The sequence below is a fragment of the Chaetodon trifascialis genome, chromosome 21 (genome assembly GCF_039877785.1).
Source record: "Chaetodon trifascialis isolate fChaTrf1 chromosome 21, fChaTrf1.hap1, whole genome shotgun sequence".
Lineage (NCBI taxonomy): Eukaryota > Metazoa > Chordata > Actinopteri > Chaetodontiformes > Chaetodontidae > Chaetodon > Chaetodon trifascialis.
The window spans coordinates 12,151,707-12,168,164 of NC_092076.1; the positions used below are offsets into that span (position 1 = coordinate 12,151,707).

Here is a 16,458-nt window from a genome sequence, read left to right on the forward strand (position 1 = left end):
GCCAAATGTATTATTTGTTAAATACTTTTCGGACAAAATGAGTAAAACTAATAACATTCCCATCAGCCTCAGCTATTCTTCTTTTATTCCTGATTAAAATGTTGGCATGCTGATAAATTCAGCTAAGTTTTGCATGTTCAGCAATGTTTCAGGCCTTGTTTAACACAGTAAACATTAGAGCTGCTGAACAGCAGCATGGAAGCCTTGCTATTGTGAGCATGTGACCATGCTGATTTTAGCATTTAACATTAGGACAAAGTACCTTTGTGCAGCCTTTCAAAGCCGCTAGCATGGCTACAGCGTGTTGTTGTCCACTTTTATTGCTAAATTGACCAGAACTTTTTCAACTTTCTTTACTTGGTAAAACATTAAATCTAGCCAACAGTACTTTCTGGATACAAACATGAGAGTTTGTGTAACTTCCAAACAATTACAAGGGCTTATTAGAGTTTATTATACTGAACGATGAGTATGTGACTCATCGTTCATTATAATAAACTGAGTAGCAATTTTTAAAAGGAATTCTACAAGAGGCATAAAGATAGTAATTCAAATTCTAGTCTGCTTAATTTGGCTTATAAATTTGTCAGGACTTAACTGGTTCATTTCTTCCTCCCTCCTCTAGTGCTACATACTCAGAATGGCTGCCACCCGAGTGCTGCAGCAGGGAAGCGGATCATCCAGTGCTTCAGATGTAAGGAGCCGTGCAAGGGAGAGGTGCTGCGAGTCCAGGCCAACCACTTCCACATAAAGTGCTTCATCTGCAAGGGTCAGTACCATCAGTATGTGGATGTGAGCAGATGCAGGTGCACTTGTCCTGTAATCACACCTCAGTCAGAATAGACTTGTATCAGGAAAGCTCAGTGCTGGACTCCCTGTTGGTGTTCTCTGTCTAAATTTGGACATGAAAGTTGAGAGGAATCCAATGAACAGGATTCCTCATGCGCAGTGGAGATGAGGTCTACTAATGCATTTGTTAACTGGCGCTGTGGTTGGGTTTGACTTTAACTTTGATTTTCCAGTGTTGGCTCTGTAAAATTAAAACATATATTCATAATCTAACATGAGACAAGAGACATTTGACCCTTTAGGTTGCATTAAAGGCTAAATTAAATAATGCTGGTCATTCGTCAGTCATTAGTCCTGCTGGTGCCATCAAAATCAATTTATTACACAATACTCTGCATCTACAATGGGCCGTTGTGAGAACCCTACTGGGCTGTCAGACAGTCATTCTGTTTCGTGGAAAACATATTTCCTCAGCATGCCATTGTCCTCACTAATTGAAACCGACAAGCTTCTCGTGTTGTTGCCCTTTCATTGCATTGTGACAGTGTTTACAGCGCAGAGGAAACAAAGAGACTTTCAGAGCAGAGAAGCCTGCAGTATTTTAAAAGTGGGAAGACCTGGAGACTGAAGGGGTCTGAGGGCTTCGCTGATGCGGAAGTTGCTCAAACCAAATTCACTTTAAATGTGGATATATTTGAATTAAAGTAAAAAACGGGGTATGCTAGCAGAAGTTTGTCGACTACTTTAGTGATTCATAGAAGTTTCATTGAAGTAAATGTAACTTTACGGTACAGAAAGAAGTGGAATAATTGCCACAGTGCTCATAATATTATACATAATTAGTATAAAAGCAGCTCAGCACTTTTTATGCAATTTTGAATTTCTTACACAAAACATCTTCTGTGATCAGAAGAGTGTGGACACATGTTTTTGTGGATTGTATTCAGACTTAAAAATATCATTTCTTAAAATAAACCCCACATATATTGTGAGGGAGTCGCAGTGGGACAGGAATAGAGCAGCATAAATCTCCCCTTGGCTTCTTGGTGTATTGTGTTGTGACAGGACTGTGGCAGGTTTGGAGGGACAGTGTCGGAAACAGTTTGGGTGGTGTCAAGTGACTCCAAACAAGCTGAGAGGAAACACTGTCTCCCTGTCAGTAAACGCACACGTACAGATGCACGCAAACACATAAACGCTTCGGAAACCCTGGCAGACTCATAAGGTCAGACAGCCCAAATAGCATTTGTGTCATCCCCCTTTGATGGATTACGTAGTCGCTGTTAAATTACTTGTATGACAACAGCCTGAAAAAAGGTGACCATTTAAACTGCAGATTTTTCAAAGAAATAAAAAATCAATTGATACATAGCGTAAAAAGTTACAAATGCCTTGTCCTGAATTCTCAGACCTTGCTGTCTCTTTCTATCTTCTTGTCTTGTCTCTTTCTCGTGTGTGTGTGTGTGCGTGCAGTGTGTGGCTGTGACTTGGCTCAGAGCGGCTTCTTCATGAAGAACGGTGACTTCCTCTGCCCTCTGGACTTCCAGAGGCTTCACGGCACGCTCTGCAGCAGCTGTGGGGACTTTGTGGAGGGAGAGGTGGTGACGGTCCTGGGGAAGACGTACCACCCAGCTTGCTTTGTGTGCACCATTTGCAAGTACGTGTTAGTTATGCAAACACATAGAGAGGCAGAGCATCTATTCTTGTCAAAGGACGGCGTGTCTGTATGCCTGTCTCTTTCTGCGGTTCTCAGACAGGCCTTTCCTACTGGGGAGTGCGTCACCTTCAGTGGGAAAGACTGCCTCTGTCAGCACTGTGCTCGACCTGTTTCTCCCGCACCTAACAACGTCAGCTATCCCAGCAGTAAGTGCAGAATTTACTCTCTGAGCGAGGACATTTGATCCAGTGCTCATATCAAAAATATTAATGAAGCTTTCAAATAGATCAAAGACTCTGATCCCATGCAGACATAATCTGACGGTGGATTATGCGCTGAACGCTGGCCAGCTGTGGCCCCTATGTCAACCTGTATGTTTAGTTTATCCTGTGCTTTAAAGTCATTCAAGGTCAGCGACACATCTGTCGGCCTCCCTCATCAGAGGGAGATAAAATCTTGAAGCATTTCTGCCGGTAACAGATTTGATCCTATGCGTGTATTTAAGGACGTAAAGATGCTAAATGCAGGCTAAACAGCGGGCCTGATTCCAGTCTAATCCCCTGCTGGTGCACTGGATATCTTTCTCACAACACTGACTCGACGCTTCCTCACAAATTCGGTCATCCTCCTGAGATCCCGCCAAGTCAATGAGTCAGTACAGACTAAAAGAGACAGTGGAACTCAACTCTCCACCTCAACACAACCTCATTCACCTAAAAGCTATGAATAGAAGAGGGATCAATCGAGGATCTAGACTCACAAAGCCTCTGGATTAAGATGATCTCTCACTAGGACTGCTCAGAAAATCTTCATGAAACAGCACAGCTACTCAAATAGTTCTGTTATGTCAGAGGAGCATTCACTTTCAATGCTCAGTTTATACATTTTAACCAGAAATAATCAGGAAAATAATGAGGTACTTGAGCCTTTGTATCACCTGATCAACTAGGCCTCAGACACTTAGTTAATAAGACTCTGGCAAGAGCCTGTTATGGTGTCCAGTGTTTGCTCTTAAGGTGTGTGTGTGTCCCTGTGTGTGTGTTTTCAGGCTGCTCTGGCTGTGGTAGAGACATCAAGAATGGCCAGGCTCTGTTAGCCCTGGGTGCTCAGTGGCACCTTGGCTGCTTCAAGTGTAAAAGCTGCAGGAAAGTGCTGAGCGGAGAATATATCAGCAAGTAAGTACAAATCTCTCATTCTCACTTACTCTTAATTCTTTTTCGACCTCCCTTTAATTGAATGTATTTTCTCTATGAAGAAAGGCTGCAACCAGAGGCGATGTTAGCATCCATCACAGCTAATGCACAGGGAAGAATTTGTGGGGGTTTTTTTTATATCAATTGCTTTATTTTTCAGGGATGGCGTTCCCTACTGTGAGAGGGACTACCAGGTTCAGTTTGGGGTACAATGTGATGCATGTCAGAAGTTTATAACTGGAAAAGTTCTCGAGGTGAGAAGTCTTGACTCTCAGTGAAGTGAACTCCTGATTTTAGATGTATTTGCATCACTTGCTTAAATTATTTGCATGGTCATAGAGCAAAATGTGGAAAACATCATTGAAATTATAACTGAACTAATTAGCAGACTTAAAGCATCCTTTGACGTGGCTGGTTCCAAAGGGCCTGACTCTGTGCTTTTCTTATGATCTGCCACAGGCAGGCCACAAACACTATCACCCCACCTGTGCGAGATGCAGCCGATGTTACAAAGAGTTCAAAGAAGGGGAAGAAATGTATCTGCAAGGTCAGTTTGATGAAGTGACTGTGGATGAAAGCAGGAATTCAAAGTATTCATTTGAAGGGAGTCCAATGTTCAATGCTCAAACTGATTTCTGTTCATTGCATAAAACGTGTGTTTCTGTAGACATGATGTCATTCTTTCTGCCATAATGCCTGCAGTGGGTAATTGTCCCTGCCTGTCCCTCACAGGATCCACAGCTTGGCACCCAGACTGCAAAGACAGCAGCAGAACTGAGGACAGTTACAGGGTAAGATCTCCACATGATGTGTGTTAGAAGCAGGAAAGAGGAAGTACTCCAAGTACTAATACCACACTGTGAAAACACTGGACTACAAGTGAAAATCTTGCACTCAGAATCTTAAGTAAAAGTATGTATTAGAAGCACCGGCAACATTTACTTAGAGTATCAATAGTAAAAGTACTCATTCTGAGGTAAAATGCTCCCTGTCAGTGTTTTATTATTATATATGATGTTTTCAGATTAATATTACTGCTGCATTACTGTGTATGCTGCCTTTTAATGCAGCACATGTTTAATGCTGTGTTCATTCTAACTACTTTATATACTGTTGGGTGGTTGAATCTGCAGCAATGTATCATATTCTGTAATATCATCATTTTGTAGCATCGCTCTCCTGTGAGAGCTACGTATCTCTCTGAAGTAAAGCAAAAACAGGCAGCATATGATGACCTGAACACTCGTTTCACGGCATGTTTTCTTCCTTCCCAGGTCAACAGACCAAAAACACCCTGTCTTGATTTCTTTTTCCCCCCACATGAACTGAAGGTTAATATTGTGAGCGGGCCTGCCGTTTGCTCTGCTGGTTTTCTCTAGAGTCAGCAGGCTGTAATCTCACCGCACTCGCTTGTTTCACATGCAACATGAACACATTGCTCAATGTGTGGCCAATAAGAGCTTGTGCGCTAATTCCAGGAAGCAAAAAAAAGACGACTTTGGAGACGTAGAACAAGATTCCTTCTTGCAGTAATTATTACATTTTAAGCATAGCCTTTTAAAAACAAGCCAGTCGTAGCATATGAAGTCTCAGTGTTGACTGTGCTGCATGCTTGGCTGCATCATTTCCTGTCACCTCATTGTACGAGCACAATTTAATATACACTAATGTGTTCTTCCACTACTAAGTGTTGATACAGCTTTGTGTAAGCACTATGCAAAATGAAAGTCTGGCAGGTGCAAATAAAGGTAGATTTTTTTTTCTTGAGCTAATTACAGTACAGAGCAATGCACTTAAACTACATGACACCAGGCTGCTGCATCATGATTCCTAGTGGCTGATCAGTTATGCTGATCCAGTTGAGACACTGAGAGGAAACAATGGAGGCTGTCTACTGACACCTGAGCTGAAGCAGACAGTGATGTTTCTCAACAAGTCAAACTAACAGCTGCTTCTTTTTTTTTCCCCTCTTAGCCCACTAGATCCTCATCGGAAAGCTCCTGTTCCAGGCCGGGCTCATGCACTCCAGGGAGTCCTAGTCGAAATATCTGCGTAAGTTCTGCTGACAGCTTAACATCCTCCATGGTGCCCAGTTCAGCGTGGGTTGATTTACATTTCATTTATCCTTTATTTACACAGGGGAGTCGCATGGACAAAGTGTCTCTCTTGCGAGAGGTTTCTTTTTGACAGTAGACAAATGTGATGATGTAAAAATATACATATATATATTAAAGAGTCTTAAAATCAATGAAAGTTTCATGTTAGCATATATATTTTTATTTTACCTTGACTGATCGGAACTAGTTTCGTTCTGCTTGTGAAAGAAAAACATATTTTCAATTGTGGTTGAGTGGCGAAGCAAATCTTCTTAATGTAATCATGAATATGCAGATTAAAAATCAACCACATATTGAACAGGAGCTTAGATCAATTTGAATGCACTAGCAATTCAGATTGCATTTGATCATAAAAACAACCCGGTGCTTTCAGTGTCCATTTGTTTCCTCCGTCCACTCTTTTATGATCCGTACCCTGCCGATGTATTGTGTGGAATAAACTTTACCCCCACCTCAAAATATGAGCCAATTATCTTTTTGATACTCAAAAGCCTCAGAAATGATGTAGTGAAACAGAAGCAGGCCACAGATTACATGTTAATCTGTCCGCTTCATGTGCCAAAAACCATTGTGGTGTTGTGGGATTAAAGTTTCATTCCTCCATGCAGTGATGTAACAAGCAACCTTTGACCTTTGACCTGACCTGAGGCATACTGTCTGCTCCTTCTGTCTTCCATCCTCCGTGTCCTTCTCCTCATCCACATCCTCCCCTCTCTCCTCCCTGTCCTGGTCCCAGGCAAAAGTAGATAATGAGATCATTGATTACCGAGACTTAGCGGCAATTCCCAGAGTCAAGGCGATATACGATATAGAGCATCCTGATATGATATCTTATAAGTCTGTGAACGACAACTCCTCTGCTTTGGACAACAAAGGCAACAGACAGGACAGGCAAAGCCCCGCAGAGGTAACTGCATTCAATGCTCCAAGTTATATCTGGTGGCATGTTTGTGTGTCATTGTTTTGGTGTTTTGGTCTTGGTTTGATTTATAAGTCAAACCAAGTGAGGTCTTGTTTTGTTGCTGATATTTGACTGCGTTTGGCCTAAAATGTAGAGACAAATGCGTCCTTCAGTGTGTTTTGGAGCAGCAGTAGTGCTTCTTTATGAACAGCATAGCTTAGATATCTACATCTAGGCAGGTATACAATGTCTCTACTTACATTTTGAATTTGTCTGCACAGCAACTAAAATAGTGGAAGAATGTTTGCTGACTTAATATGAAATGCAGAAGTGGTCAGTTGCTGTTCGCTGTGCCATTGAGCATTCATTAGGAATCCGTGCCAGGCTTCCTGACACCAGTGTTAGCTAAATCTACCTTTATATCAAATCCTTTCATCTCCCACCATTTGTGTCTCCCTTCGTGTGAAAACCTCATAACTCCATTCTCGCTGGTTTTTCAAATTCAGGCGAAGGATTGCGGTGTAAAGCATATTATAGATGCCTTCCTCTTATGAAGCGTTGTCAAAGATACATAGATTACGAAGTTTACCAGGCAAGTTTGGAGATACAAGGTTTTCACTTTGTGGTGACTGCAGTGTAAGGCGTGTTTCTGTCTGGTTAATTTTCCTTCTTCTGTCTTTCTGATTTAGTCTCCAGGAAACGTATCTGTAACCACAGAGGTAAATATTTCCACGCTGTAAGAAATGCTGTGACACACAGTTTGTTCCAGACCCCCATTGAAATCACACATACGTAACACTCAGTGGCACAAATTACTTGTGACCTGCTGTGCATTTTACACAGTTTTTGTTTCTTTCTTCTCTCAAGGAGAGTTTTGAAGTGAGAAAGCGCATACCGAAATCAACAAGTCACGGATCCTTTGGAGCTCACACCATGTACAATCGCCACAGCTACACTCCAACTCTGTCCAGATCACCACAACACTTCCACCGGCCAGGTGAGGAGAGCACTGGGAAGGAAAATGATCTCAATGTCCTCATCACAAAGATATCAAACCCCCCACTCCCACTCACTTGTTCTCTATTGTACCACCTTTCCTCATCTCCTCTACCTCCACGACTCCTCCTCCTCCTCCTCCCACCTCTTTCATGCAATACACGCAGGGTTGATGCTTTCTTCTTCTTTACTCTCTGGCAACAATGACACCTGCCCCACTTCCCCTTTACATCACCACTTTCTCCCTCACACCAAAGGTAAGAACTCCCGCTCCTCTGCATCCCTTCTTTTCCCTTTTCTTATCTGCTATATCAAACACTTGCTCCTAACTACACAGGACTGTGGTGAGTGCAATGGTAGAATAGAAATTTCAACAGCAGCCTCTAAAGACAAACTGGTTTTAAGGGTTGGAGTCAGAAATCAAAAGTAAGATGGCACAGAAACATAATTGGCTTTATTCTTAGAAACACTGAGCCATCTAGTGGTCAAAGTTCAGACAGACTGTCGGTCGCCCACACACTCTTTCTTATCACAGGAGACAGAGAAAGCTCACCAGCTCGCTGCTTCTTCCAGATATTTCGCTAGTTTTCTCCTTTCTTTTCCAATTCTCTTTCCTGTTGTTCTGCCACCCCACCCACAGCTCAGAATAAAATCCTTTCTCTCAATGTACATCAAAGTCGCTATTAATAAAACTACTTTGATCGATTCAGTAAGTCAATTTTCCTGCGCCTGTTCCCAACTTCACTCACACATTCCTCTGCAGCCGGGCCTATTTATAGCAGTGCTGAGATTTTTTTTAAAGCCTGTTTTGCGTGTGTGTGGATAAGATGTGACAAGCTTTGACTGGTAATCGCTGGCATGTGTTTTTGGTGGGAACTGAAAATCACTCACAATCCTCGAACAACCAGCATGGCCTTGATTTCTGTGTACAGCAGTACTTCATTCAGTCTTTGAAATCGATCGATTTCAGACGTCAGAGTCTTAAAATGAAAAATTTCTGAAACTCCAAATTATTTTTGACTAAGTAAATTATATGTACAGATGCTCTATTACATTATCAGTGGATTCTGGTCCAAGTCTTTACATTGTTTGGCTTTTTGTCTGAGAAAATGGAGTAATTCAGTGATGCTGCTTTAATTCCACTCCCACTCATTTTAATGCATTTCTTATGTAAAGTGCCACAGTTTGAGCAAAAATAGGCTGCTGAAAGAGAAAAAGAAGTGATTAAGCAAGCTGCCACAGAGACTCTGCAGCCGGTTATTATTAACAATACATTATTTTGGTTCTGCTGTGTAATATTTTAGTAAATTATCTGCTGACGCTGCATTCTTTCTGTCTGCAGATGAAGGCTACAACATGTACAGGAGGCCTCCGATCTATCGACAGCAAGGTACAATATGGACCTTTCATTTTCCAAGAAATGAATGAATGTGCTTGTGTTCTTGTACATTTTTACAACTAACACATTTCTTCAGGTAATGTCAGTAAAATCGATATACTGTGAAATACATACATAGCACTCAGTTGAAATTAAAGGAAGACTTATAAGCAAACAAATGTTCATATGCTATAATACCTCAGTTATAGTCAGTCATACATGAGAGATGTTGACAGAATGCATGCTCCACTGTCCACACGTGTGTCATGTAAGGTAACACTACTGTAAAAATCAGTATTCAAGGTATTTACTATAAGCTGTGGGTAAACTGCTGGTAAAGTAAACAAGCTTAGTGAACGTCAAACATGGTTTTGTGGAAAGTCTAAAGATAGAAATAGAGCAGTACTGAGAAGCCTGTTTTACGTAACTATTAGCAGCAGGTTAATTAAAGAACTTGGCAAGGTATATTCTACTCCGTAAGTCTGATCTAATTTGAGCAAAGAGCCGAATCTGCCTGTAAGTCGTCTCAACACGAGCTAATCTATCTGCCGTTTCACTTTCACACCGATCCAGATTCCTCCCCATCCCAAACATCCTCTTTGCCTCAATACGGTCGCAATGGCCTCAATCCGGTAAGAGCAGCATGACTGATAACTAATTCCCTCTTTAGCATTATTGTATCAAGCGATTCATGTATTTGACCCTCCTTTAATTCAGGCTGAATTTAGTGCAAATATGCATTTTTTGTGCTGTGTCATGTTTTAATGTGCTTTCCTCTCAATAAGCCACAGTCAGCTGATTTCTCCCACTACAACGGTGACAGATTCAGAGGTAAGTGTGTAGACATCTTTTCTTTTATCTATCATGGAAATTGCTTAAAGATTAACTTGGTGGATAATTCTTAAGAAGTTAATTAGTGTGCTTGTTCTTTACTTTTCCCCCTGCCTTTCAGACGTTAAGGTACGTGAGCATGACCTGAGTGGAGCTTCATGGGATCTTGAATCCCCACGGTCTTGCTTCCTTTCCCTGTTTGTTTTCAAAAGGACTGAACTCACCTTGCTGTCTGCATGTTTTATGAAAAACACATTCACCTGTTCCAATGCTGCATTGGACTTGCAGATCTCTTCATATATATATATATATATGTATATATGTATATATATATATAGCTTTCAACTCTTTAACCACACATTTTAGAAATATACTCTGCTGTCATTTGGCTTTTCGCTTTGAAGTGACTAATCCTGCCATGATGTTTTCCCATTGCATGTGTTTGCTCCATTCTGTAGCTCATCCCTGACGGTCAACATCTGTTAGCACGAATGGAGAGAGGAGTGTCTATGCCTAATTTGTTGGAACCAAAAGCAAGTATTATTTTTATATTCATGCTTTTCTCTTTTGCATTTAATTCTCTGCCAGAATCTGTTTGCCAGAGGAGGGTTTGACTGAAAAGACTTATAATACAGCACTAACAGTTACATGCAATAACAGTCCAATTCAGTGGAGCTTAGGATAGACTTGCTGCAGTAGTTTAAAAGCTGTAGGACAGTGCTGAGGTTTCAAGGACAGCTTCATCACCACTCTTCCTTTATAACAGTATACATGAAAACTGAGGCGAATAGAAGCAGCATCTTCTTCCCTGCAGGCTGAAGCACTACAGATATCCATGATAACTGTGCAGCGGTACTACAAGATGCATATTTGCTTGGGACATGATGTTCTAATTCCATCCTGTATCTCAATAGCTCATAACATGAGTGTACAAAAGATTGTGCTCAGGTGTAGCATGTGTGATAAAGCAGCCTTTGTCTTTGTCATTCAAGGTCTACCCATATGAAATGCTCACAGTTACCAGCAGAGGAAGAGTGAAGCTTCCCAGAGATGTTGACAGAACGAGACTCGAGGTACGGTAATGTGAGAAAGGCTGTATTACATTGTGACACATCTTTGTTACATAACTAAACAGCCTGCTCTGTATTGTTTTTATCCATACTTGAATGGCAGTAATGAAAAGAAAAATGGCCATTGAACGAAAGACAACATCTTTGTTGCACACTGGAGCTTGCCAAAAGGCACAAATTCAAGGCAATACATCTTGATATATATATATATATATATATTTTTTTTTTTTTATTATTATTTTTTTTTTAAATCAATGCTAGGCCAACCTTGACAAGAGTGTACCTGGACAGTGGCATGAAAGATTCTCCTTTAAAACAAGATGACAGGTTACATTTTAGAATAATAAATCCACCAAACAGATGAGCTCTGCCTCTTACCCACTGTAACGTTATTCTGTTATTCTTCCTCTGCAGCGTCACCTATCCCCCGATTCATTCTTTGAGATCTTTGGCATGGAGATTCAAGAATTTGACAGACTTCCGCTGTGGAAACGTAACGACATGAAGAAGAGGGCAAATCTTTTCTAAATGCTGCCTAATGCATGTTTTAACTCTAATGTGCAGCACATGACAAGTTCTGATCAACCCATATGTTTTTTTTGCCTACAAACTGGATAAATCCCATCTTTTTGGTGACACAGCATTTGCTTCCCATTTAGTTTTTGTTGGCTGTTGTAATGAACAAAGTTTAAATTTCCAATACCTCAAAGCAGACATAAGTATTAGAACTCAACTTAGCTACATTCTTGGCTTCAATAATAGATAGCGGTTATTATTTTCCTAAGTCAGTCCTGTCTCACTAGGGATTACGTCCATATTGGACGATTCAGCTGTGTGCAATTTACGTCCATGGTAAATGCAGAGTGGCATTTTAATAGCATGCTGAAAAGTGAAAAATATAGAGGAAGTAACGTGTCAATCTTTGATGCCAGAGACCAGGCTGTGCATCCTGTTTCAAACCATATATCATTTAGGAAGGATTGTGCAAAACCTTGGATTATGATCGTTTGACACGTTTGTTTTATGTTTTCCCTGACTTACTGTAGCTGTGATAAACGTCACTGTATATGTTACTTTGGCACTGCTGTCCCAGCACACCACCTCAAGCACCCTAAATAAAATCTTGTACTTCTAATAAGATGAGTAAGTTGATGTCTTTTTATTGACAGAATGATTGAGTGTATGTACTCCAAAAAGGAGTTTTTTGGTGCATTTGCCAGGAGAATTTTACAGTCTGGATCATCAACTTGGAAAACTGGAACACAAGACTTCAAAGAATCTGAAGAAATGTTCTTGATCTGGTTTTATATACACGGCAGAGAAACCTTCATGATCGCTCTCTCTGTACAGAGTGCATTTCTTTATGCAAATTTCAGACAGAATTAGCACGACAGTGGAGTGGCTGAAATCCTAATTACTACCCGATATTCTCCTCTTCCTGTCAAACTCAAAAGACAGCCCAGCTTAAGATAAAGTACTCATTGGAAAAATGCAAGCGGGGACAACTAAAGTAAACTCACCTGCTACAGTAGTTCTACAACTCGTCCAAGCGCCTTGTTAAATTTCCATGACTGTACTTTAATGGTGTAATAAGATAAGCTACCTAGTATTATGAAATAAATGCAGTAATCAGATTTTCTAACACTTTCTAACAGTTATTTTATGAGTTCAGACAACAGGTGGTGCACCAGTACACTGCAAAGCACGACAACATTTTCATTACATCACAACATTGGGCAACACTTCATATTTTCACTCATAAAAGCATATTGCAAAACTCCCAGACTTAGCTTCACCTGCTCTCCATAACTCATACATTCCCCTTAGATTTGGCTCTGACATATTTTTACAATGTGTCTTTTTTATAGTCTTTTTCCATCTCTCATCTTGGTCCAGCCTTGGACCCAGTCATTGGAAATTTAAGACCAACAGATGGTGCTCTGGAGCCTGGAAACAAAACACTGCTTCAGCATTGCTTTCCATATTTAAAATGAACATTTGCCAGACTTTGTTTAAGCTTGAATTTGAGCAGTACATTTGAGATGTCCTTTGTCTTTACTTGCAGCTGTCAAAATGTCAAGCAGTAGTAGTAGTAGTAGTAGTAGTAGTGTAAAAATAGCCTCCTGCAGGCAAATTAAATCATGCAAAAATATATTACATAATGCTTCGTCTTTATTATTTATTCATCTCTTCTTATCAAATCTTTTAAGCTTATCAGTTCTATAAGTGTGATTTCCAAGAACATGATGTCACAGTGTTTAATACATACATGACATGCAAGATATCAGATGAAGTTGCTCTACTGTGTTTTTGTCATGTTTTTCAAATCCTAATCTCTTGTTTGTCACTTAGATGAAGTAATGTTTCTGTTTACTGCTCAGTGCAGTCTTATGACTTTTGCATTCACATGCTCCATGAAAGGTCAATAAGGGTGTTATCCTTTTTCTAAGTTATCTTAAACCAGTAAAGCCTTATTTTCCATCTGAAGTAACAATTTTTGACACTTTTGGCTGTTTAGCAATCCAGTTTTTCAGTACAGGAGAAAAAAAGGGAAGGAGGAATTGGAAATGTTTTGAAAAATAACCACCTTTCTTTTCTTCTTTGCCTTCCTGTCCTGTTGTTGTGGATTTTAAAGATTAACACACCACATAAGAAAAACAAAAATATCAGCCAAAGAATTAACCCTGGGCTAATAAAGAGGGCAACCTGAATAAATATAGCCTACAGTCTGCCTTTTCAGCCTGAAATGAAAAATATTAGTTCAGGCTTATATTAATGATAGCCTAACAGTCTCACAGAGACATTAGTTTTTGCTATCAAAGGCTCTTTAAAGCCCACCTAGCTTGAGCGAAAGTATGGGAGCCTTTTGAAGCTTTCTATTGGACAGTTGGGGCCACATGGTCAGCTGCAGGCGTGCCTAGAAATATAATTGGCCGAGCTTGCTGTCACTCAACACTCCACTCTCTCCTGAACGCCTCCCCATCTCTCCACCAACTGAGCGGCCCGATCGAGGATTTACACGAAAACATCCACCGCAGTCTGCGTACTACTGGCAAGGAGACGGCTGCGACGACGAGCGGGACCTGATGTTATGGATCCGACGGCGTGACAGCCGAGTCGATGGCGTTTTTAAAGTCGGATAACGGTGTTTGGCCTTGAACGGAGACGTTAGAAGCGTTACACAGGTTTAACGGCAATGAGTGCGGTATCACTTGTTAGATAGAAAGACAGAGACAGAGAGAGAGAGAGAGTGAGAGGGGCCAAAGTGGACTCCCTCCCTCGACAGAGCTCGTTCCGCCCGATGGAGGCTGACGGGACCCTTGCAGCGAGCTCGAGGCCCGTAATGTCACCTGTGAAACGTCGCCACTTCGTTGGAGGACGTAATTAAGGGAAAGACGGCGCGCACCTGCCTGCATTTTTTGACGACTTTAGCTGTTTGACTAACTTCTCAGTTAGCTTGTACACGAAAACAAAAGTTAGCAGGTCAACGTTAGCGGCGGGAGGCGACCCCTCGCGCAAGATGACTATCATAGATATGACTTAACGAGAGGTTATTGGACGCCTCAGGTAACACCGGACAGGTGAACGACGCACTATTACCTTTTCAACGGACTTTACACTTCTTTCTTCCGGCGGGTTTGTTCTAGAAAGTTGTCCCATAATATTTCGACATTAGTAAGTTGACTTATTTGTCTGCTACAATTGAGTAGTTTTGTTGTTCAAACAAGGACTCCTTGGACATTTCCCCCCCTTCACCAAGTGTCGCCTTTCCCACCAACCAACCATGTCATTCAAAGACAACCCTTGTCGGAAATTTCAAGCCAACATTTTCAACAAAAGTAAATGCCAGAATTGCTTCAAGCCCAGAGAATCACATTTGCTGAACGACGAAGACTTAAATCAGGTAAATACGTGCTGTTTTTTTAAAAACATTCCTCGGTTCATGCTTGTAATGCTGTCTGTGTAATCTGTTATGAACAAGGGAAAGCCTGTTCCTATCTCTGCTTTTGATGTGCTCGTTTCAAACGGTTTGTCATGTGTCAATAGACCATGAAGCGCAAAGGTTAGGCTAATTGGACACAATTATTTTCTAGCCCAAGGGCTCATATTGACCTTAATTCATGCAGATATAGGCCTCCGCCCAGCTCCATGCCTTCCAGCACAGTGGCCTGTTAAAAACTGCCTTTGTTGAATCATTTAGGTTCCATTTCTTTCTGTAAAAGCCCCAAGGATGTCAGCATTGTATTGTTGTTTTTCAATAATATATTCATCACAAATGAAAACTGTTCCCTGGACTATGTGGTTGATGGCTGACTTGTGAATGGTGGCATCAGGTCACACTGAACTCTGCTGACCTAAACCGTGGTGATTCCTTACGGTAAGCTGTTTAACCTCACAGGGTAAGAGTCACCTGGATCCAGGTTGGCATTTTATATCTGTGACAGGGACGGACAGCGATGCTTCTTCACTTGTCTTAAACGTGGCTGGATGAGCACCAACACACTAACATCGAGTTAACATTGTGCACATTTTCCTCCATCATGACCAGTGGCTTCTCTACTGGAATGAAAATAGCCTTGAGGTTATTTCTCAGTGGAATTTCTTACTCATTGGCTATCAGCCTTACCCTTTGATGACTGCAGCCAGTGGGAGGTTATCATGTGTTGTCAGGGACTGGGGACGTGGGACAGGCTGGCCATGTTGTTCATTGTTTCCTAAAGTCCTACTTCAAGAAGATACTGAAGGCCTGTAAATCTCATTTTATGCATATTTTCATCCTTTTCCGCACTAACTCACCACTTAAAGGTCCATTGGTTCAGCATCACAGTCATTTATGATTGCGGGAGGATAAGGGGTCGGGGGCTGTTGTTAAATGAACTCACAGGAATACACTCAAATGACTCCATTTAACCACTGAAGGGTAAAAAATGACCCAGATTCAGTTCGTCTACTTCTCTCTCTTAGGAGGACTTGCCATTCGGGCTGCTGTCAGGTCATATGAGGAGAGATGGGACGTTTTTCTAAACTATGCTCAGTCTCAGCGTTCCTCTTGGGGCTTTAGACTCATTTTTCACTGGCAAGGAGGAAGCTGGTGTCCCAGCATTAGTGTAATTCCCTGCTCAACATTTACTGTACTGCTCTTTCCTGCAGTCCCATTATCAAATAGCTCATCTCCAAGCTGCTATTTCTGTGTGCTGTCACCTCTCAGGTTGTCTTTCAGAAGCTGGATGTTGTTTCTCTTGCAAGTCTGCACAAACTCTTGACAGTCCAAGGTTACAGTTACGGGCTTATGATTGAAAATTCCTGTTATATCTTTTTGTTTACCAAGCCACTCAGCAGAGAAATGTGCTGCACCTCCTGTAATCAAAGTAAAAGAGGATTTTATGCTGGATTATACTTGGCTTTACATGGGATGAAGTTATGACTGTAATCAAAACCACTGATAGATGGACATAGAGGTGCCAGGCGGCTTTAAATGTCAGAGCTTTTCCGACTTGATTCGTAGGCTACTGCTCCATAGACTTG

General features: G+C 41.2%; 2 protein-coding genes across 14 annotated transcripts in view; both read left to right on the forward strand.

Annotated features, from left to right (window-relative positions):
- LOC139349918 (actin-binding LIM protein 1-like) overlaps nt 1-10,574 on the forward strand; it is a 34,799-nt gene extending 24,225 nt beyond the window's left edge. For 2 of the 3 annotated variants that reach the window (XM_070990975.1, XM_070990977.1), the window contains exons 2-17: nt 626-769; nt 2,263-2,446; nt 2,543-2,652; nt 3,495-3,621; nt 3,800-3,893; nt 4,099-4,186; nt 4,372-4,430; nt 5,614-5,691; nt 6,493-6,663; nt 7,347-7,376; nt 7,525-7,654; nt 7,821-7,910; nt 8,996-9,042; nt 9,598-9,663; nt 9,817-9,870; nt 10,321-10,574. In XM_070990975.1, coding sequence (XP_070847076.1) covers nt 626-769; nt 2,263-2,446; nt 2,543-2,652; nt 3,495-3,621; nt 3,800-3,893; nt 4,099-4,186; nt 4,372-4,430; nt 5,614-5,691; nt 6,493-6,663; nt 7,347-7,376; nt 7,525-7,654; nt 7,821-7,910; nt 8,996-9,042; nt 9,598-9,663; nt 9,817-9,870; nt 10,321-10,476 — 1,628 coding nt within the window. In that variant the 3' untranslated portion in view covers nt 10,477-10,574. The remainder of the gene's footprint in view (nt 1-625; nt 770-2,262; nt 2,447-2,542; nt 2,653-3,494; nt 3,622-3,799; nt 3,894-4,098; nt 4,187-4,371; nt 4,431-5,613; nt 5,692-6,492; nt 6,664-7,346; nt 7,377-7,524; nt 7,655-7,820; nt 7,911-8,995; nt 9,043-9,597; nt 9,664-9,816; nt 9,871-10,320) is intronic. The other variant, XM_070990976.1, reaches the window with a different exon arrangement.
- A 3,354-nt stretch (nt 10,575-13,928) lies between these two features.
- LOC139350195 (protein outspread) overlaps nt 13,929-16,458 on the forward strand; it is a 47,534-nt gene continuing 45,004 nt past the window's right edge. For all 11 annotated transcript variants that reach the window (XR_011603490.1, XR_011603491.1, XM_070991406.1 and 8 more), the window contains exon 1: nt 13,929-14,836. Coding sequence is in view for 9 of the 11 variants with exons in the window: in XM_070991406.1 (XP_070847507.1) it covers nt 14,717-14,836 (120 nt within the window). In the remaining 2 variants the exon portion in view is untranslated. The remainder of the gene's footprint in view (nt 14,837-16,458) is intronic.